The sequence below is a fragment of the Alosa pseudoharengus genome, unplaced genomic scaffold, assembly GCF_046254945.1.
Source record: "Alosa pseudoharengus isolate Yale_2024_CS ecotype anadromous, Long Island Sound unplaced genomic scaffold, YU_APseudo_1.1 YU_APseudo_1.1_scf_9, whole genome shotgun sequence".
Lineage (NCBI taxonomy): Eukaryota > Metazoa > Chordata > Actinopteri > Clupeiformes > Clupeidae > Alosa > Alosa pseudoharengus.
In genome coordinates this window covers 17,418,571-17,440,124 of record NW_027468881.1, presented here as the reverse complement: position 1 = coordinate 17,440,124, position 21,554 = coordinate 17,418,571, and the positions used below count along the sequence as shown (strand labels likewise).

General features: G+C 48.5%; 1 protein-coding gene across 1 annotated transcript in view; it reads right to left on the bottom strand.

The window, feature by feature from the left end:
• plxna3 (plexin A3) overlaps positions 1 to 21,554 on the bottom strand; it is a 123,627-nt gene that overhangs the window by 3,873 nt on the left and 98,200 nt on the right. The window contains exons 15-28 of the mRNA XM_076276894.1: positions 21,432 to 21,554; positions 20,817 to 20,987; positions 20,161 to 20,254; positions 19,216 to 19,455; positions 18,701 to 18,844; positions 16,393 to 16,627; positions 12,829 to 12,971; positions 11,242 to 11,498; positions 10,602 to 10,668; positions 7,865 to 8,011; positions 2,687 to 2,846; positions 2,131 to 2,234; positions 824 to 920; positions 43 to 233 (exon numbers count right to left, since the gene is read on the bottom strand). The exon at positions 21,432 to 21,554 is cut by the window's right edge and continues 14 nt beyond it. Coding sequence (XP_076133009.1) covers positions 43 to 233; positions 824 to 920; positions 2,131 to 2,234; positions 2,687 to 2,846; positions 7,865 to 8,011; positions 10,602 to 10,668; positions 11,242 to 11,498; positions 12,829 to 12,971; positions 16,393 to 16,627; positions 18,701 to 18,844; positions 19,216 to 19,455; positions 20,161 to 20,254; positions 20,817 to 20,987; positions 21,432 to 21,554 — 2,173 coding nt within the window. The remainder of the gene's footprint in view (positions 1 to 42; positions 234 to 823; positions 921 to 2,130; positions 2,235 to 2,686; positions 2,847 to 7,864; positions 8,012 to 10,601; positions 10,669 to 11,241; positions 11,499 to 12,828; positions 12,972 to 16,392; positions 16,628 to 18,700; positions 18,845 to 19,215; positions 19,456 to 20,160; positions 20,255 to 20,816; positions 20,988 to 21,431) is intronic.

The window sequence follows — 21,554 nt, the reverse complement described above, 5'->3', positions numbered from 1 at the left end:
AAGCATCTGAAAGACAGACTAGGGGGAAAAAAATGGGCAAACCTTGGTAGCCAGAAGTCTGGTGAGGTAAATCTCCGAGACCATCTTGCTGCCGCGGTCTCCCTCGCGCTGGTCAGCGTGCTCGTGGTTCTTGACCAGGTGCCACAGCTTGGTGCCCGTCTCCTGGTCGGGGGTGATCATGGGCGCCCGCGAGCGAAGGCTGTCCGGGCTGCTGGACGTCCGCAGGAGGCTCTCTGGGAGACAGGGAGGCGCGGACGAGGAGAGAAAGGGTTAAAGAGGACACGTTAAATGGCGCGAGGATAGAACAAATCCGCTCAACGTACAATCCCCAAGCTCCACTGAACAAGCACTGTGATTGACTGGGGAAGCTTTGCAGAAGAGTCTTTGGTTGATTTTCAGCTTCAAATCTCTGAACTCCTCATCGATCTGAATTGAGTGACATGTATGGCGCGTCCTCAAGGGTTTAGGTGAGATGGAGAGAGACATTGCAGATAATCAACAATGATGATTACAGAAATACAGTAAGAATTCAGCTCACTGGTCACCAAGTTACACAGGGGTTTAAGCCCACGTGTTTTCTCATGCTAAGTGAGCCTTTATGACTTGCACACAGCTGTCCAGAATGGTGACCATGAAATGATCTCACAGCCCAACAGATGGACATACGGTATCTATAGATCTCTACAAATCCATATGGACACACAGACATATGGATCTGTGCAGGCCTCAAGAGAGATTTAATTATTTTGCGGTGAAGCAGCCTATAATTCTATATAACCCATAATATTGTCCCCACTGGCAGTGTCGTAGCCTCGTAGCTTACCGTATCTGCTGAGGGAGCGGGTGAAGGTGAAAGAGTTGGCGATGTTGTAGGCAGACACCTGCTTCTGAACCAGAGCTACCAGCGACCCGTCAGTCACCTGCAGGAGGAGAACGACCAGGCGTTTACTTTACATTACACTTACATTAGCAGTTATTCACAACCAAGACAGCACCACAGCACAGGGTCCATGACAGAGGCCTTATCTGAAACTACACCCTACAAAGTCTATACTACAAAGTCTAAAGACTATGTAAATTACAACCAGGACAAAAAAAGCCCTCTGAGCAATCAACATCCATTAAGTTCTTTTTTCTATTAGTGAGATTATTACAGCTTATCGAGACCCTTTCAGAGGTCCAAAAAACAACCCAAAAACCCCAAACAATTTTCTCATGCTACAAATGTTCAGGTTTGGGAAGAACATTTCTTCCTGTACGGGCGGGTGTACTCACACTATGCCATCCATAACGTGCCCTAGTATGCTTGACCCTTAAAGTCCAATTTCTTTGACTAGTGTGATGGTTCTGTACCCAGACACGGCGCGCCGATTCGTGCTTTGGACCGCTTGGACTTGCCGCGGTACACATCTAGTATGATCCCAAACGTGCTTGAGTACAGAATGTGAATTATAATGATAACGACAACTGTTCTGTTAACTGCTGAAGTGCAAGGTTGTTACGGTAATAAAAGACCCTGTCAAGCAAAGATTCTAGAACGCCTCGTCTAACCCGTGCTCTGGTGTGGGTACATAACTGCAGTGTGAACGCAGGCCAATGGGGGAGAGGAGAGAGGGGACAATCATGCTCTGGCAGGGTACAAGTGAATCATACCTAGTGTGAGTATCTCGGAGTAGAAATGGAACTTTGGGCGTAGACATATCCAAGTGGCTTTCAAGTGCACTTACATTTCACTGCAAATTGCACAAATAATTGGATGGACCAATTCACCGCTGTCTCAGTAGTGCCCCTGTAATCCAGCTAACGCTACAGCAATCTGACTCAAACTCTAAATCTGAGGTGCAATCTTAAGCCCTCAAGGCTCCTGCCCTTAAGACAATCCTTGAAGATTCCATATATAACCCTCTAATAAAGGATACTTTGATTAAAAGTACTTTGAGCTCTAAAACCTTCACAGTTATAAAGCTTTGGATGCAAGGTTCTTTATGATAAAACGGGTCCAGATAGAACCTTGAGAACTTTAAGTTTGTTTAGAATGTACCTTTAGTTAAGTTTGTTCAGAATGTACCTTTAGTAAAGCATATTCAAACAGGAATCTGTTTTAAGGGAGCCCGGCACGTTGGTTCTCACCTGGTAGTGTGCCAGAGTATTCAGTCTCTTCCAGTCACTCTCGATCTTGGTGGTCACGTCCTCGTCCTGAAGAATGATCCGGGTCAGTCGCCCTTGTCTCCACTCTGGAGGATGAGTCGTGCCCAGTTAGAGAGATAAATAAACCCAATCTCACAGCCTGATGTCCTGGTGGCGTCAGTGAATAACACCCTGTTTTTCCCCCTGTGATATACTTTGAGTATTTGCTAAGCAGGCACGCACCAGGGACACGATTCATGGTAATAGTTCTTTGTGCATTATGCAAAGCGGTACTCTAATCTGGAACTAATGAAAACCTGCCACTCTGTTTTAGTGACTTTCGAATGGGAGACGACTGCCGTGACCATTAAAACCCAAAACAATTTATGCCCTGTTATGAATCAAAGGAGTGGCAGACTACGGGAAGCAGAGGTGAATCATCAGTGAGGTGGGCGTATAAGAATGGTGTGTGTCTCTGTGTGTGCATGTGTGTGTGGAGGCATTAATGGGGTGTCTGCTGAGGAAGGGAGGGAGGCTGTGTGTGTTATTCTTTTTTTACCCAGATCCATGTCGTCTGCCTGAGGTCGCTGAGAGTAAGGGATGCCCTTGTAGGCGGTGTCCAGGAGCTTGTCCTTCACTTGGGTTATGGTGTCACAGTTAATCACCTTCACTGGGATCTCCGTGCCGACCTCACCCTCGGGAGGGATGCACATTAGTGTCTGAGGAAGAGGGGACACACACGTGAACACACACACACACACACGTGTACTCGCACACAAAGACACAAGGACAGTGACACGAACACAAGCACACACACACAAAACAAACAGGATTTCAGTAGTTCTACAAGGTACACTGCACACTTTTGGAGGTGATCGAGATAAAAGGCATCTTTTTCAGCCATACGGTACAGCTGCTAGGTTTATGTACCATACGCCAAAGGTCTGATATAATATAAACTCACTGACTCAAAGCACACACACACACACACACACACACACACACACACACACACACACACACACACACACATCTTGAACAAGAGTGGGTGGTGTGCACAACTTTATCCTTGAGCCTAATGAGTTTGCTGTGAAGATCTTTCGCTCTCGCTTCCTCTCTCCCTGGGCAATGGATGTATTGCTGGCATTTCCTCAAGTCTGTCTGTTTTTCACCTGATCAATTGATGCCATTCCACCCCCCCCACCCCCCAGGCTGATTGATCAACACTCCCACATAAACATTAAACTGCGTCTTCGACTGTGAGGACTCCATCTCCTTATCGCCATCAGTCAGAGTATTGTGTGATCCAGAACGCTTTATGAAACATCCCCGGATCAATATAGCCATGGCAGAGCCCATTGACTTGACTACAAACAAGGATTTATCGGGGGCTTAGGTAAAACAGACACATGCTATCCTGGGGAGACATTACACTTTACAATGCCTTACAGTCATGTGGAGCTAGAAGTACATTACAGTGTACATCTGTAGACAACCGCGGGAGGTATTTAGACATGAACATGGCTGGGAACGATTAGGCAGTTAAATGAGTCTGAAATGTCCAAACCAATCCAACGTTGGTAGTGTTAAGAGGGAACACGAAATCCCTTCTTGCAAGATGTTCCGTGGTGTTCTTGTCAAGTTGAGAACAGGATTTAGAAGCAAAGCTCAGCAGGCGTAGTCAGTGAGTGGTGTCTTTCATCCCCATCAGTTGCTGAAGTTTCAACAAGTTTGCTTCAGATATGCGCTTGTGTCCCGGGGTGACAACGCTGCGCGACGACTGGTCCCAGGGAGACTAACTGCTATACGATCGGTCATAAAAACTGAAGGACCTTTCAGAATACTGGCTATTAAATCATCAAGCACCTGCAAATGTCCTTTAGAGGAGTGTGGCAGTGTGCATGCACAGTAGTTGAGCACAGAAAAAAAGAAATGTTCTTACAGGTAAATGGTGTCTGGGTTATGGGAAGTGTACCAGCACTTATAGGCCTGTAACTGCAAACAGGACCATAAACTAATACTACCACCTTTGCCAAGTTTGCAGACGACACTACGGTGATTGGTCTCATCAGCAACAACGATGAGATGGGCTACAGGGAGGAGGTCCAGCACCTAACAGCTCATAGTGGACTTCAGGAAGTCTAAAGCTAGCATACACACTCCCATTCTCATCAACGGGACTGAGGGGGAGCGGGTCACCAGCTTCAAGTTTCTGGGTGTCCACATCTCTGAGGACCTCTCTTGGACCCTCAACACCTCTACCCTGATCAAGAAGGCTCACCAGCGTCTCTTCTTTCTGAGGAGACTAAAGAAGGTCCACCTGTCTCCTCAGATCCTGGGGAACTTCTACAGCTACACCATCGAGAGCATCCTCACCAACTGTGTCAGTTTGGTATGGCAACTGCTCTGCCTACGACCGAAAAGCACTGCAGAGGGTGGTGAAAACTGCCCAACGTATCACCGGTTCCTCACTCCCCTCCATCGAGGAAATTCATTGAGGCGTTACAGGTCTCTCCGCACCCGAACCAGCAGGTTCAGAGGAGGCTTCTTTCCTGCTAAGCTCTTTTTGCAAGAAATGCGGAAACTGCATTTCGTTGTCTTTGTACTCTGCACAATGACAATAAAGTTGAATCTAATCTAATCTAATCTAATCTAACCACCCATCATAGGAGTATGTTACAGGCAAATTAGCCACAGTATCAGTTTTTAATATCACAGTCTGAAACAATAAAGGAGGTCAATGGTTATTACCATTGATGCCTGTTTGATGTATCTGTGTAGCAGCCCTGGTTGTCGTGCGATGGAGAGAGTCCATATAAATTCAGAAGAAGACCTTTGGTGTATGTATGTGTGGATATATGTGTGTGTGTGTGAGTGTGTCTGTGTGGTGTATTAATCAGGTGATTAAAGCAATGTGCAGCTGGCGCGAGGAGAGAGCAAAAGAGAGGAGGAGGTGTAGCATCTGCAATATGGCTACTCGGTGATCATTAAGCAAAAGGCAATTTCCAATTCCAGCCCCCCCCCCACTCGCCCAACAGCCCTACTCCCATCACCCCTCCCCCTCCTCATCTCCCCAACCCCTCTCCTGCCAGTTCCCCGGAAAAATATTTAACAAGTGAAGAGTTTGCGATTAAAACCTAATTACACATCAAATTATGGAACTTTCCCGGCGACTGGCTGGACGGCTATATTTAGGGTGTCCAGAGCAGAGCTGGGACAGGCGGGTGCGAGCGCGCTGATTGGTGGGGGACCCCCTAGGAGAGGAGATTAGGTTTTTAAACACCGCTCTAAACACCCAAGGACTCCCGCTACAGCTCCGGGCTAAGAGCAGTGAGCTCCCGGGAGCTGGGAGAAAGAAGGAAAAAAAAACCAAAACATTTTTTAAAGGCGCCGCAGTCACCGTTGCGACACTCCAGTCTCAGAGGACCATCCTCCTTGCGTCGCTGCTGCCAAGCGCATCTATTTCGAACACCAAGCCATACAGGGAGGAGAGGGGAGGCCTCGTGAATCGGGGCAGCGTGCAAGGATGCAGCCTCGCTCTTTTTTGGACCTCATAAAAGAGCGACTGCTGACACCCGACGCTCCGGGTTTTGAACACGAGGCTCGAATTACAAAGCCAGGGGCTCTCACTCTCTCAAGTTCAGGGTCAGGAATGCGCAAGGTTGAAAGGGAACGAACGGTTGTGATAGAAGATACAATCACCAATATACACTCGCTCATAAGGACACACACGCTACACACAATCACATTAACATGCCAAAAGCTCTGTGGACTCTGCTGCCGGAATTATACATGTGTTTGTGCTTGTGTGTGTGTGCACATGTGTTTGTATGTGTTGGTGTGACGATGTGTGTGTGTGTGTGTTTGTGTGTGTGTATATGTTTGCCTCACATTAACAGGCAGGTGTGGAGCCCTAGGGCGGTGCTGTGAAGCTGCCCTTTACGAGCGCTCCCTGGAGTCCGCGTCTTTCGGGGGCCAGCTCCTACAGTAGGACATCTGTCACGCTCCGTTATCGATTCCTTTTTTCCCCCCACCCTCTCTCGCTTTCCACCGGGCAGAGCAGAAATATCCTACGTTCCGCTCCCCACTCTTCTCCTCTCCCTCTCTATCCCTCCCTCTCTCTGTCTGCAGTGCAGTGATTACAGGCTGGAGTTATAAGCAGAAAGATGAGGCTGGGCTGGGGACGAGGCGGAGGATGAAGACACTACTGTAGAGCCTGGGCTGACGCCACCACTGGAGTGCTACAGCAGCAGCAGCAGCAGCACAGCGCCATGTCTTCTTCTTCCTCCAATGTGCCACAGGGGTCAGGCACAGAGTTATTAATTTTGTATACAGGATGAGGTCACTTTCTCAAAGAGGGGTAGGCGAGAGTTCCTGTCTGGTTACCATGGTGGGTGGGTATTCATTTGGCACTCTGTGTGTGTGTGTGTGTGTGTGTGTGTGTGTGTGTGTGTGTGTGTGTGTGTGTGTGTGTGTGTGTGTGTGTGTGTGTGTGTGTGTGTGTCTGTATGGCTTTTATGTGGAAGTCAATGGGCATGAGAGAGGGCGAGTAAATCATGAATTGTTTAAAAGGTAGCGTTTCCTGGCACTGGCCCTGATACGCCCACACCACAAGAGCGAGGGGAGTGGGGGGAGAGAGAAAGAGGAGGAGGAGGAGAGAAAGAGAGTAGGAGAGAAAGAGGGTGGAAAGAGGGAAAGAGTTACCAGGAAAGTGATGGGGAAAGCCAAAGGAGCTAGCTAGAGAGAGATAAATACAGAATGACAGAGAGAGAGAGAGAGAGAGAGAGAGCGAAAAAGAGAGAGAATAAGAGGTAGAGACAGAGGTAGAGTGAGCATTCAGTAGCTGGGGAGAGGAGAAAGGCCTGGTTTATGAGAGGCTAATAAATTGGCTGATTTGTTTGAATCACTGCGAGGCCTGCTGCACTGCACTGGGCGACTCAGGAGTGCTGAGTGGAGGCCTTCCAGAATCCCTCGCCCATCAGCCTCTGCCCTCTCCTCTCCTCCCCTGCTTCCCTCCCTCTCTCTCCCCCACACTCTAGTCTCTCCATCTCTGTCATCAGGCCGTGGCAGCAACAGCAGTCGCTAATGGGTCTGCCCCCGCCTCCATTAAAGAACACAAAACGACAGAGTGACATCATCTGCTGTTGGTTTTTAATGAAGCCGTGTTGAGCGCGACTGCTTTATGGACGCCGGGGCCCGTGGGGGTCAAGCGCGCCATGTAGTGCTTCAACAGGAACCTGTCATAAGCACACAGGGGGATTGAAGGAGGAGGGGTGCACAGAGACATGCTGGAATCCCATTTGGACAGCGTCCTCGTTGGCACACCCCCGGAGAGAATCTGCTAAATGCCAGTTTGACACAGACTGTGCCATCCTCAACACAAGCAGACTTGGCAGGTGCTGAGCTGATGTGCTGAGCAGACACACAGTGAGGTATGTGTGTGTGTGTATGTGTGTGTGTGTGTTAGTGTGTGTGTGTGTGGTTGTATGAGTGAGTGTGTGTCTGTGTGTGCATGAGAGACACAGAGAGAGAGAGGAGTAATGTCTTTGCACTGTGTGTGGTGTGTGGTGTATGTGTTTATGTATATGTGCAAGCATGTGTACAAGAGCGTGCAAATGTTTTGATGTGAGGTGTGTGTGTGTGTGTGTGTGTATATGTGCGCGTGCGTGTGAGAGCAAGACAGTGTATGTGTGTGCGTGTGTGCGCGTGTGTGTAGGCGGCTGCCTGGCGGACTGACCAGCTGTTTGTAGTCGATCTGCTGGCGGATGAGCTTGTCCTCGCTGAGGGAGTAGCGCGCCTCGCCGGTGATGGCGTCTATGGGGCCCTTCTCCATCTGCTGCTTTATGGCACAGTACAGCATGAAGAGAGGCTCCCCAGCACACTCCTGGGACACGCAGAGATGGAGAGACAGAGAGAGGGGGGAGAGAGAGAGGAGAGATGGGTAGAGAAGGAAGGACAGAGAGATGGAGAGAGACACAGAGGGGGGAGAGGGGGAGGGAGAGAGAGGAGAGAGGGAGAGAGAGAGGAGAGATGGGTAGAGGGAAGGACAGAGAGATGGAGAGAGAAACAGAGAGGGGAGAGGGAGAAATGGGGGGGAGAGAGATGGAAAGAGAAACACACACAGAGAGTAGGGGAAAGAGACGATAATGGGGGGCAGGACAAGGTGGGAGATAGGAGAGACAGAATAAAGAGAGAGAGAGAGAGAGGCATAAAACGAAGAGGGGGAAAGGGGATGGTGTGATCGATAGGGGGAGCAATGAAAGGTAGGGGGAGAGATGGGGGTCAAGAGACAGGGCGAGAGAGGAAGATAGGGAGGAAGATGGGGGAGAAAGGATAAAAAGATTGAGAGGAAGAAAGGGAAGAAGAAAAGAGAGAGAGGGGAGAAGGGGAAAGAGGTAAGAGTGGGCCGGGGGTAAGAGATAGGGTGGGGCAGAGGAGAGAGATAGCAGAGAGATGGGAGAGATTTTATCAGCCACCTTTTCAGCCATACAACCCTTTATGTACAATCACAACAATGAAAGCAAAGAAAACGAAAGAAAAGAACTGGTGAAAAAAAGACACAAAAGACACAGAAAAAAAGGTCACAAAACCTCACGGCTCATTCACAAAACAGCCCTTCCCATCTGACCGCAGTAAAACCCAGCTCCTTTAACACCAAGCACTTTAAAAACACATGTGCGGCTTCTCACCAGTACTTGAGAATTACTGAAAGACAAAGAAGCACTGGTGAGAAAGTGTCAGAGAGGGAGAGGGAGGGAGAGAGAGAGGGATAGAAAGAGAGGGAGAGTGAGAGAGGGATCAAGTGTGAGGTAAGGAGTGAGTAATAAGGGAATGAGAGAAAGCATGGAAAGAGAGAGAAAAAAAAGGGAGGGAGAGAAAGAGGGAGTGATGAGAGAGAGTGAGAAGGGCGTGGAGAGCGAGCGGGAGGGAGTGATGAGAGTGTGGCTGGGCAATCACGTTTCCTTTCAAGCGGCGTCGGTGAGGAGCGGAGAAGTCGCCAATTACCCACTTAAAAGCTTTTGATGACTAAACAGGGACACTACGGGAACACTATTATTTAGTTCTTAGGCACGATCAACTTGACATTATTAATTACAGCGCAACATCCGCCTCAACCCCCCCCTCTGCCGCCCAACACACACACACACGCACACACGCACACGCACACACACACACACACAGGAGGCCTGAGAGAAGGCGAGAGAGACCTCAGCCACACTGTGCATTAGCCCCCGCGGGCTCCCTGCCACAGCGCAGCCCCCACAGTGAAACCCAACTCTCCACCCTCCAGCAGACAGGCCCATTACACGCTCCACATTACACTGCCCAACTGACACAGATCCACTGGCCATATCACTGACACATCAGACCAGCGCAGCAGACCGAGGAAACTGACACTAACTAACCATTATTGACTGACATCAATACCTCACTGGTGAATTCTCCAGAAGGGGAAACGGATCAGTATTTCTAATCACGGCAGCAAATGGTCACTGTTTCGAACGATTCCTTTTTTTATTAGTAGTAAATGTTTTTTTTATGGTAATAAAAGAAATGTAATTGTCTTAATGTTCAGGTCTAAAATGAGTATGAAAACACGGTGCAGAGCATCAGAAGGCCGAGTGTGGGAATAAAGGCTGGGCCGATGGACGGCTGGGCCGATGGAGGTTTAAGTAAGCTTGCAGAAAGCATTTCTGAGTAATTACTCGTGCAGGCTGGGGAGGTGGCCAAAACCACTTTAACATCTGCACTGATGTAACTTAAATGCCCTTGGCCCGCGGCCAGGGCTACAATCCGCTGGGCATTTCCTGCTCTGGAGCACAATGGGACCGATGTTCGCGTCCTTAACGGCAAACGAGCGCCAGGATCAGCCGCAGGTGTAAGACAGAAGCTTATGAGCTGAGGCCGGTGTAGCGTAGCCATTTTTTTTGGGGGGGGGGCGCTGGTTTGGGTGACGTGTTTCACGAGCACCTGGCGGGATGTTGCTTCTGGAAGGATGGTGAGAAAAGCGCTATGGTGGCCCCAGAGGGCCAATTTCAGGGTTGGATTAAAAAAAAAAAACCAGCATATTTTTTTCTCCTGTACTGTTATCTGAGACACTGCGTGGGTTGAGTGAGCTTCAGAGCTCGGGGGCTATGAATCATTCTTCATGATAAATAAATAAAAAAATATATTAAATACAAAAAATCCGCAGAGCCAATTCCTAAATGCCCTCCATGAAAATTACATATTGTGCTAGTTAGCGGTGCTCGTCCCCAAAATGAAATCTGGACTTGCAGCTGCTGATATTTCATAAACGCCCCTTAATAAAAATAAAGCCATCTTGTGAGAAGGGCAATGTGAAAATGGATGAGGGAAAAGCCCGGGCTAAAAGATGATGATTTTAACCTTTAATTGAAAAAGGAGATGGAGGGAGAAGGAGGGAGAGAGAGAGAGAGAGAGAGAGAGCACAGCAAGGGATCATTAATGCTCACCTTGAGGAAGCGGTGCAGGAGGAAGGTGAACCAGTTGGTGAGCATCTTTTCCGCCACAGACTCCGTTCTACAGTTCAGACCCAGAAGACACACACAGTCAGTGCTCATCTTACTCCCCTCATTTCATACGCAATCTCAACCTTTTCTTTTGGCTGCTCTTTTTCATCTACCTTACCTTAGCATACACACACACACACACACACACACACACTTTACATCTAGGAAAATGCACCAGCATATGCCAACATTTCCGACACTTTGGTTCTCTCAGACCCCCTGCTTTGCAGAAGCTCCAGGAATGTTTTTAAGCACAGCTGATACTAACACACACACACACACACACACACACACACACACACACACAAAAACATAAACATACATTTATACACAAGCACACAAAAACAAAGAAACACAAACACACACAAACAAAAATAAACTTGCTCACACATAAACACACAAATATACAAGCACACAAACCAAGCACACACACATAGATACAGAAATTCTACTCCTCATACTCTAAAAGCACATAAGACAAACATACCACAGTGATAATGATAATGATAATACCCATCACATGCGTGCTCCCATAACCAGCCCCCCCCCCCCCACCCCCAACAGTTCCTCTGTGCCCTCGGACCTGCGGAGCAGCAGCTTGGGGTGGTTGCGGTTCTCCAGGTTCTTCTCGATGAGGTCGGCCAGCAACTGCTTGAGCACCACGGTGGCGTATTCCATGCGGCCTTGCAGCGCCGCCATCAGGAGGGAGGCCACGTTGCCGCGGTCGCGCATGGAGAAGGAGCGCTGCGCCTCCAGCGTGTGGATGAACGTCAGCAGGAACATCTTGTTGTGCAGCAGCTGGCTGAACAGACGCAGGGCCTTCTCCACGTTGGCTGGAGACTGAGGAGGAGGAAGAGGAGGAGGAGGATGTTTATGTTTACAACAAAATTACTGCATATTTACAAACACATCAGTTGGTATCAAGTGGTCATGATGGAGATCCCCACCTAGGCCCATGGACATGGTAGAATGGACAGAATTATGTGTGAACTAGCCTTTAGGTATTTAAAGGAGATGAGATGGATGATGAGACACTTCCATTAGTAGAATGGGAAGAGCTTCTTGTTTCCTGTCCTGCACATTAGTTATGGACGTCGTATATGTCTATCACTCGTCACTGAATTCTTCACTCTGACAGCCCTCCTCCTACCTGTTCTTTTCACTGATACAAACTTAGTACAAACTAGTTTGTTAAAGGTGGTGTCTGTGTTGATGAAATTACATTCATTTCATTCCCCTGTCTAGCTGCCACTCAACAATGATGCTCCCCACCATAATGCAGATCGAAACTGAGGATTGAATCACTACAGTGTCATAAAATGGGGACTTTATTTGGGGACTACATAAACTGGGGACTACAGTTCTTATTACATGTATGCTGTATAAACCTCTGCAACAGAAAAGGGAGTGGGGAGGGAGGAAGGAAGGAAGAGAAAGATGGGAAGAAAAGTAAACAACATATAAAGAAACAAGAAAAATAACCAACATATAAACAAACAAAAAGGACCCAGGCGGTTGGGATGGAAGGACTTGGAAGGATTCCGGACCGTCTGCTCCTCTCTTTCCTGACTGTAACATGACTAACGTTTCCGTTTCCTGCCGGCCAGTTTCAAAAACAAAACAAAAAAACATTTCGATCTCTTTTTTTGTGCATTTCATAGCTGCGGCTCGGCTCGGCGCGGCATGGTGCGGACTCCAGACGAGCATGCGGCCGGGCCGAGCGCCTCGCGGGGATGCTGATTTTCACTCTGCCTCAGGTTTTAATTAAAACGCGCCAACCAGGCCCGGCCCAGAGAAGAAAGGCTTCTCTCTGAAGCCGACTACACAGGCTGGCTGGGCTGCAGGCTTGGATGCTACTCAGCTTCAGGGAGCAGATCTGTGACTTTTTTTTCCCTCCTTCTCTTTCTCCCACTCCTCAAATTATTTTTTCTTTGCAGGGAGAGAGGGAGAGAGAGAGAGAGAGAGTTTCAAGCTCCACACTAATCATCGCACATCAAAGTGAAGGAGAAACATCTGTGGGGGAGGGTGGTGGGTGAAAGGGTTAAAACTGAGAGAGAGAGACAGAGAGAGAGAGAGAGAGAGAGAGATAGAGAGAGAGATAGAGAGAGAGAGAGAGAGAGAGAGAGAGAGAGAGGTGGTCTCTCCCTCCTTGAGGAGATGGTGCACTCACATCCAGCTCCTTCAGAACCGGGTGCTCCTCGATGCCCGGGAACATGACCCGCATGGTGTAAGTACGGTACTCCAGGAAGGGGATCTTGACACCATCCATGTCATTGGTCAGCTCCTGGATGTCCGTCTGCAGCTCGGCGAATGCTGTGGCGAGAGAGGAGGGGCAGAGAGAAGGGTGAGAGGGATATGTGTGTGTGTGTGTGTGTGTGTGTGTGTGTGCTGCTGTGATAAGCTGAGTCATCCAGCAGTGGCTGGTGAATAAATATGCATGGGCTGTGTCTGAGGCGCACAAGTCTGAAGGTCAAACAGAGGTGAACGAGTTCTGACTGACTGTAGCGATTCTAAAAATCGCTATTGTACACCTGGTCAGAAGTCTATGGCGAGTTGTTTATATGTTATTTTAAGAGCGCATTGTCAACAGTCATATTGGCGGGTGCACAACGCACCATCCTATCATCCATCACACCAGCGTACGTCCATGCAAAACATTACAAATTGCACGATTACAATGGGAAACCTAATTAGAATAAAGATATTACGAAATACTGTACATCTCATGATGAGTAGTTATTCACCATCATTTGCAAATTGGTAATGACGGTTAAAAGTGATTAGGGGAGAGGCGAGAGACATGTATGGAGCACAGCTGAAGACGCACTGTCACGAGATATAAGCAACTCCTCTGCAGGAAAAATGTTTTTTTATTCAGTCATTTAAGCAATATTAGGGTAAGTGTTGCTTTTTCCAGCCTATGTTTTCGATGGTAACCCATTGTCAGTCAACCCATTGACTGCATATAACTGTCTTGTCGTTGACTGACACCAGGGTGAAGTTAGTTTCACTTTGCCAATGAGTTCAAATAATAGAGTGCAAATGCGTGAAGGTTATGCTAGGTTTTAGTAAAGCATGGTTTAGTGGAATGACTATTCCATACGATCTCGCAAGCAGCCTCCTCCAAATGCGCCGTTGAATGTCAAAATACGATGCATTTATTTGACATCGCGCTTTGCGCCAGCAAAGGGAATGGCAGATGTCATTCTCATTGGTTTAAATTATGTTACATGCCCCAAACACACCCATGACTGATTCAAAAACCTAGGAATACCTTGTTGCGCCATGCGCTCGACGTTTGACAACGAAAACCCTCCCAATGTGGACTGGACATAAATTTGAATAAGCTTTTGACGAGTGACGATGCGCTTTTGACTGTCATGATAGGGCCCATACACTCGGACCTACATTCTCATGTTGGCGAAGCACCGCTACCTGGGCGCAGTGATTGCACGCAGCGAGTTTCCCAAAAACTTGGGAACTTGGTGTGTTCTTTTTGGGGTTCTCCAAAATATATATAATGAAGAATAATATAGGTACTTCAACATATGTAAGTGATTTTGTGTGTATGTGTGTGCTTGTGTGTGCACATAAGTGTGTGTGTGTGTGTGTGTGTGTGTGTGTGTGTGTGTGTGTGTGTGTTGTGTGTGTGTGCGTGTGTGTGCGTGCGTGCGTGCGTGCGTGTGTGTGTGTGTGCGTGTGTGTGTGTATAGGGATATGGCATAAAGTGCCAACCTACACTGGCCTCTCACACAGCGTGGGCAGAGAATGCACCCACCCCTTAAAGCACCCCAACCTCTGCATATGCAAATGTATACTGCGGATCAACTGTGCAGAGGCACATTCACCACACCCAAGCATGCAGCGTCAGTGAGAGGCAGCGAGAGAGGGGAGAGCGAGCGAGCCAGCTTCAAAGGATGTGAACACCAGCACCTAAAGACATGGTGACCCAATTCAGCTCTTCACAAAAATACAAAAGCCTGCCTGAACAGACACCAGCGTTCGGGGCCTGAGTCACAGCAGCGGCCTCTAAAAAGGCTCAATGGCACTGGCGTTTAGCACACATTGGGCTAGCTGTAGTGCACGCACACATTTAACTCACTCAGACACACACCCGCAAGCGTGCACATACACACACACACACACACACACACAAACACACAGCTGAATGCTGCATCTCTCATTTTCTCACACTCAGACACATCTGCTCAATGCTGCACAGCTCTTCCTGTTTCTCTCTCTCTCTCTCTCACACACACACACACACACACACACACATACACACACACACAGACACACACACACACACACACACATATATACACACACACACATACACACACAGACACACACACAAGATGGTGAGGAAGATAAGGCGCTGGAAGCAGAATGGGTGCCAGCAAGGTGAGGGAGCTGAATAATGGAGACCGACACACACAATGCCAGGACGGAATAATGGACACACACACACACACACACACACACACACACACACACACACAAAAGGTAAGGAAAGCAGTAAATAATGGGCAGAGGCAGCTGTGGCAGACACACATCACTACACAGATTCACGCACACACACACACACACACACACACACACACACACACACACACACACACACACACACACACACACACATACAAAAGTAGCAGAGAAAAATGAGCAGAGGCACTGATATGATTAGTGCAGGTAGTGGGAGTGGCTGCATTTCATACTGTCTTACTCTAGTAGGCTTACACTCACAGTGGCTGACACACACACACACACACACACACACACACACACAGAGAGAGAGAGAGAGAGAGAGAGAGAGAGAGAGAGAGAGAGAGACAGAGAGAGGGGGAGGCTGTGAACAGTATGCAGAACAGCAGGAAAGCAGGGAAAAAGAGGGGGATCCAGACGTACACAGCATACAGCATAAAGACTTCACCAGAGCTTCCAACCATGATCCAGAGGATTCACCCATTATATTATACTCACTGCTACACTGATAATCATTTAAGAAGCAGTGCAAAATCTGCACACAGTGTTATGCAAGAGTAACAACGTAGGCCCTGAGCCTACATTGTAATATGATGCAAGACTTTCGCCTCAGAGGCAGGAATGGGGCCAAGCTATTGTAGTTCAGTAGAGTCAAACGGCCTCATGTGGGGATCATTAAAGAGCTGATGTCCCCAGCCGCTGTCCTATCGCGTGAGTGTCCAGCACACAGTCCTACAGTGTCAGGGTTACAGTGGGCCTGGTCACAAATTATAAAAACACCCGCGCGTCCAGAAGCACTGGAAACGTTTGTGTTCAAAAATCAAAAAAAGCACTACCACGTTTTCGTGGTGTGTGTGAGCAGGGGCGCCATCTGATTTTACTCAGAAGTTCTGCCTCCCGCATCCAGAATTCTGCCAATTAGGAAAAAGCCAGATGGCTGACACACACACAAAAACACTGAGGGAAGGACGTTCCGATTCTCAGCTCGGAATTTCCACATCTGACAGAGAGCGTATGCACAGTATTACAATGAAGAAAAAGCCATCTTTCTCCATGGAGCTGAGCTAAGTAAGCTGCTCAAAACTGTTTGGTGTGGGCCTCTTATTTAAAATTAACAAAAATAATCACCGGGCAGCAATGCACAACGGCTGGCCTGCTTTGGTGAAATGCCTGGCTTAGATCAGTCAGAGGTCCCGGGCCCGAACCCTGTGGCACACCAAACTCTACACATTTCCCCCTCCCATCTCACCTTCCTTGCACTCCAGGGCCACGCGTGACTCCAGGTTGTCCATCTGCATCTGCAGGCGTTTGAGCGTGCGGTCGGCGTCGCGGGTCTTGCGCTTGTAGGCGATGAGCACGGCGATGATGGCCACCAGCAGGACACCCCCACCCGCACCGATGCCGATGATGGCGGGCAGTGTGAGCGTGCTGTCCGAGTAGATGTGCAGTGTGCCCGGGGAGTACTCCATGCCACCCACCAGGATCTGCAAACAGGGATCACATTGCAAAGTTAGCACACACACAAAAAGGCTCAAAAAGGCTGGGGTACTGTCACCCCATACACATGTTAAAATACACCCACAGAAACGTGTGTGTGTGTGTGTGTGTGTGTGTGCGTGTGTGTCTGAGAAACTGCATATAGATCTAGTCTGTGCACATGTTTCTGTGTTAGAAGAAAAACAACAATGACCTAACAGAACCAAAGTGAACTCTGGAACCCCTCTCTCCCCGGGGTGAGTGAGCATACACATGCTCGCCAGCCTCAAAGCTCGGCCTCTCTCCATCTCTCTCCAGCATCTGACCTCATTTGCGGCCTCATTGGAGCCATATTAAACCACACTTAAGGCAAGCGCATCAGCAGAACTTGTTAGCCGTTAGCCGCTAAACATCTAAACATGCTGACACCCACTGAATGAAGAGGTGCCCTCCCCCACCCAACTACCATACCCAACCCAACTCAACTCATCCCATTCCCCCCCCCCCATTTGTTCTCCCCACTCAACACCTATTTTCAGACCAATTAAGCACGGCGTCCCACCGGCATGCCTAACGAGTTTCACCTTTGCAGCGGCGCTCCACCGCTGCATGCCTGCATGAATTATTGAGGCGTGGGGATTGAGAGGAACAAAAGGGATCTCGGTGAGTTGTCGATAAGTGTCAGGTCATTAGCACTGCTCCCCGAACAGAGCTGGGCCCGGGCCCCATGAGAGGGGGATCCAGAGGGATGGAGAGAAAGAGAGGGATAGAGAGAAGGATGGAGAGAGAGGGAGAGGGATGGAGAGAGAGGGTGAGAGAGCAATCTTGAGAAAACCCCACACACCTCTTCTGCTCTCTGACCACTCCCTCGCTCCTCAGCTCCTCTCTAATCTGTGCTTTGATTCACACACATCTCCCACCCCCTGCTGTACACACACACACACACACACACACACACACACACACACACACACACACACACACACACACACACACACACAAACACAAACACACACACATGCACGTGTACTCTCTTTCTCACACACACACTGCCCCCCCCTCCTATCTTCCTCTCCCCCGCCCCCCCTTCCTTCGAGGTCTTATTGATCACGGTAAATCGAGTCTGAATGGCGCGCAGAGTCAACAGCCTGATGGATGCGCGGGGTGGGTGAGTCCACACACTCCAGGGCTGCCAACAGCAGCAGCAGCGCATCAGGGCTGGGCCGCGTCACGCCGCGGACATCAAAAGACACCGCTGTCCAGGAGAGCTTCCCCCCTCTAATGGAAATTGATTGTTTTTTAATGAGTGATTTGCTCTGATAATCATCATGCCCAGCACCTCCACTGTTATTGCGAAACCACGGCCCTGCCCTGTCGTCTCAGATACAACAAAAGATTTGGTCATTTCTCAGCCACCGCTCATCCAAACGCTTGATACGATTATCTCTCGTGTCTAAAAAGACATTTGAAGCCTGTACAGGAGGGGTTTGCAAAAAAAAAAAAGAGAAAACGATGACATGACATGACGAGCCTTCGAGGAGAAAACGTTCTTTTGTCTGTCTCAGCTCACGAGCCCTGCACGGCTTCTTGTGTGTCTTGAAGATGGAAAACAGAGATGGGAGGCGAGCATGCCTGGCCTTCATGATAATTGTTTGAGCTGCACAGTCAACAGATAGTTAGATTACATGCGGAATTGCTTATATCAGCGCACCACCGTAATCATAATAAGTACTTAATGTATGATGAAGCTCCCCCCTGCTTGACCTTTATGTTTGGTGGATTAGCATTAAAGTAAAAAATGGCCATGCGCCATAGCCTGTTCCAGAATTGATTAAGTCAGATATATAGTGCCTTGGCTTGTGCTGACCCAACGTTCAGCAACATTTATTTGCTTCATATTTTTGGACAGTTTTTTTAAATTTTTTCAAACCTTTCAAATCAAGAGGAATTAATGATTCTTGGAAAATATGCTGAAACAAACGCAACACGATGAATTATTATGCTTAGCTTTATAAGTCAGCTGTTTCTGATATTTCACTAAATGGACGGTGCCAAAGCATCTCGACGGCGCCAAAGCTTACCGTAACACGCTGCTCTCCAGTCAGGTCGGGCGAATCACAGAGCAGCTGTGATTCTGAGACTGTTAACAGACATGGGGTTTCTCCAATCATCACACTGTAATTCAGGCGGGCATTTCCAGGGGCTGGAGGGATCAGGTTCTTTCCCTGTATCCAGAAAAGAACACCATTTAGATTAGGCTTATTCAACTGGATTCAGCTATGCTGAAGACAGATAAGTATGCACTCATATAGTCATAGGCCCAGCAACAATAATATCGAAAGATCTAAATACCAGCATTAGGATACCTCAGAAATAACATGACTGAAAGCTTAGATCACCTGCAGCTTAGACGGAAAAAAACATGGAGTATGCTTTATCCCTTCCATTACACGGTCAATGCTTTGTGTATCTTGACAATACCTTTGTCAAAGGAACTAATGCCTTCATACCAGTGAGTTCACAGTTCAGTGCCTTCCTGGGATAATGTGGAGAGGCCTTTGTAGCGGTGTCAGATAACACTGCGGAGAGAAATCACCTTTAAGATAATGGGGGAGCCTGGTTTAACCTCCAGTATCCCAGAAGTCCCTAGCGTCTCAAACGAGGGGTTGGGGTAGTAGGTGAACGGCGTGCCGTTGAGGATGAGGAGTGTGCTGACGTGGTCCAGGATGAAGCCGAACTCGTCCGGGTGCACGCCAGTCTCCGGGGTCTGACGTTTGGTGTAGATGATGCCCGGGGCCAGGCAGGTCATCACAAAGTCGTTCACCACTGTGCAGACCTGGGGAGAGAGCACGAACACACACACACACACACACACACACACACACACACACACACACAGAGTCACACTGACGCCACTCCTCTACAGGAGCTCCTCATCCCACTGTAACGATGCCAAGCCCTGAACACAGTTCCTCTGTTATAACCACGCCACCCCACTGATGCGATTCAAGAGTCCAAACTCGTGACTCACATTTCAGCCGACCCACCAGCCCTCCATTCCCACGCACACTTACAACACCCTCACTGTAGCATACGCTACCTCCAGCCAGATTCATGCCAGATACCTTTAAGATCAACACTGCACAGACCACAGGGGTTTATCTGGGAGGTGAAACAGAGTGCAGATACAGTACATGTGTAGGAGCAGTTAGCATTAGCATGACCAGGGCCTGGCAGAGAGAAGAAACTGAAGGAGTAGGTTCAAGTGTGTGTGTGTGTGTGTGTGGGTGTGGGTGTGTGTGTGTGTGTGGGTGTGTGAGTGTGTGTGAGAGTGTAGAGGCAGCTCCAACAGGAGCGTGAGATGTCAAGCGGTGTCTGAAAGAGGCAGGTGCGCATGAAGAGTAGCAGGTGGTGAGCTCCCATGAGGACACTGTGTGTGTGTGTGTGTGTGTGTGTGTGTGTGTGTGTGTGTGTGCGTGTGTGTGTGTGTGTGTGTGTGTGTGTGTGTGTGTGTGTGAGTGAGAGGCGAGCATGTGCTTACGTTGGTGGTCTCCACTCCCCCGTATCTGGCCCGGACCTTGGGCTCCTGGATGGTGTTCAGGTTGGTCCCGGTGACCGTGAGCGAAGTGCTCCCGCTGAAACGTTTACGTAAACACACACACACACACACAGCAGAGCGCCAGAACAGGTCAGTACCAGAGCAGTGGGCTCAACAAAAAAACACACACATCTAACACACACAAGAAACTCAAGCTACACTGACATGAGCTAACACACAGGTGACTGATGAATGTTGTTAATGATAAATGGACTGCATTTGTATAGGTTGTTTCTACTCCGAGGACTCAAAGCACTTTAAAAGTAATGCCTCTTATTACTCTAGTCAGACACACACTCACACACTGACGGGTGTGTATAAGGTGCCGACCAGGTTGTCAGACGCTATAGGGGCAGGATGTCTTGCTCACATACATTTCAATGTCAAGCTCGTAAATGAAAACTAATCTGTTATGGGACAGCTGCATGTAGTCTTAACCACGCTCCTTCGCTCAACTAGAAAGTTCTGGGTAAGCATATTTTATGTCAATTTACAGCGAAACCTTATTCTGACCACTACTTCTGAAATCTTCTTCTTCTTGTCCTGTACAAATGCATACCAGACCGTGTGTACCGTGACGCTGTGGCTCCCATGCTTACTTGACAATGCTCCAGTTGGGCTCAATGGTGGCGATTGTGGGATCCTCGGAGTAAGAGTAGCGGACGTCGGGGTTTGTGATCTCCGCCTTGTCGATGAATAGCTTGATTGATGCGTGTCCCCCAGAACTCGAAGATGGAGGGGTTATGCACACAATCTCACGCATGGTCCGCCTGTCACAAACAACCAATGAATGTACATTTAATGACACACTTCTAATCTAATCAGATAAAACAGACCACCCTTACACTAACACGACAACAAGAAAAAACATCTTTTGAAGTAATCTAAAGCTTGTCCTGGCATGCATCAATTTTCTTTTCACTCTAGCAATCTCTCCACCCTCTCGTTTTGTCACTGTACTTTTCCCGTCAATAACACTTGTTCCTGCTTGGTCACATACTGTACATCTACGCTTCTCTCTATATTGTGTGCCATCCTATATTCTCAGCTGATATATGACAATGTATATGTCAACAACATGGCAATTTTATGGGATGCATGCCATAGGAGTCAAATTTATGGCTGCTTTTCTGTGCATACATTATCGTCAAGTGGCAATAACATGGCAGCAGCAGCAGCAAACACAATGCAGTCCTGTTGTTCGTCGCACTCACTTGACAAACTGACACTCCTCGTTGGCCAGCTTGATGGTCACCGTGCTGCCAGCGTCCAAATGCTTCCCTGAGATGGTGAGGCGGGTGCCCCCGGAGCTTGGCCCCTTCTCTGGCCGCACCCTG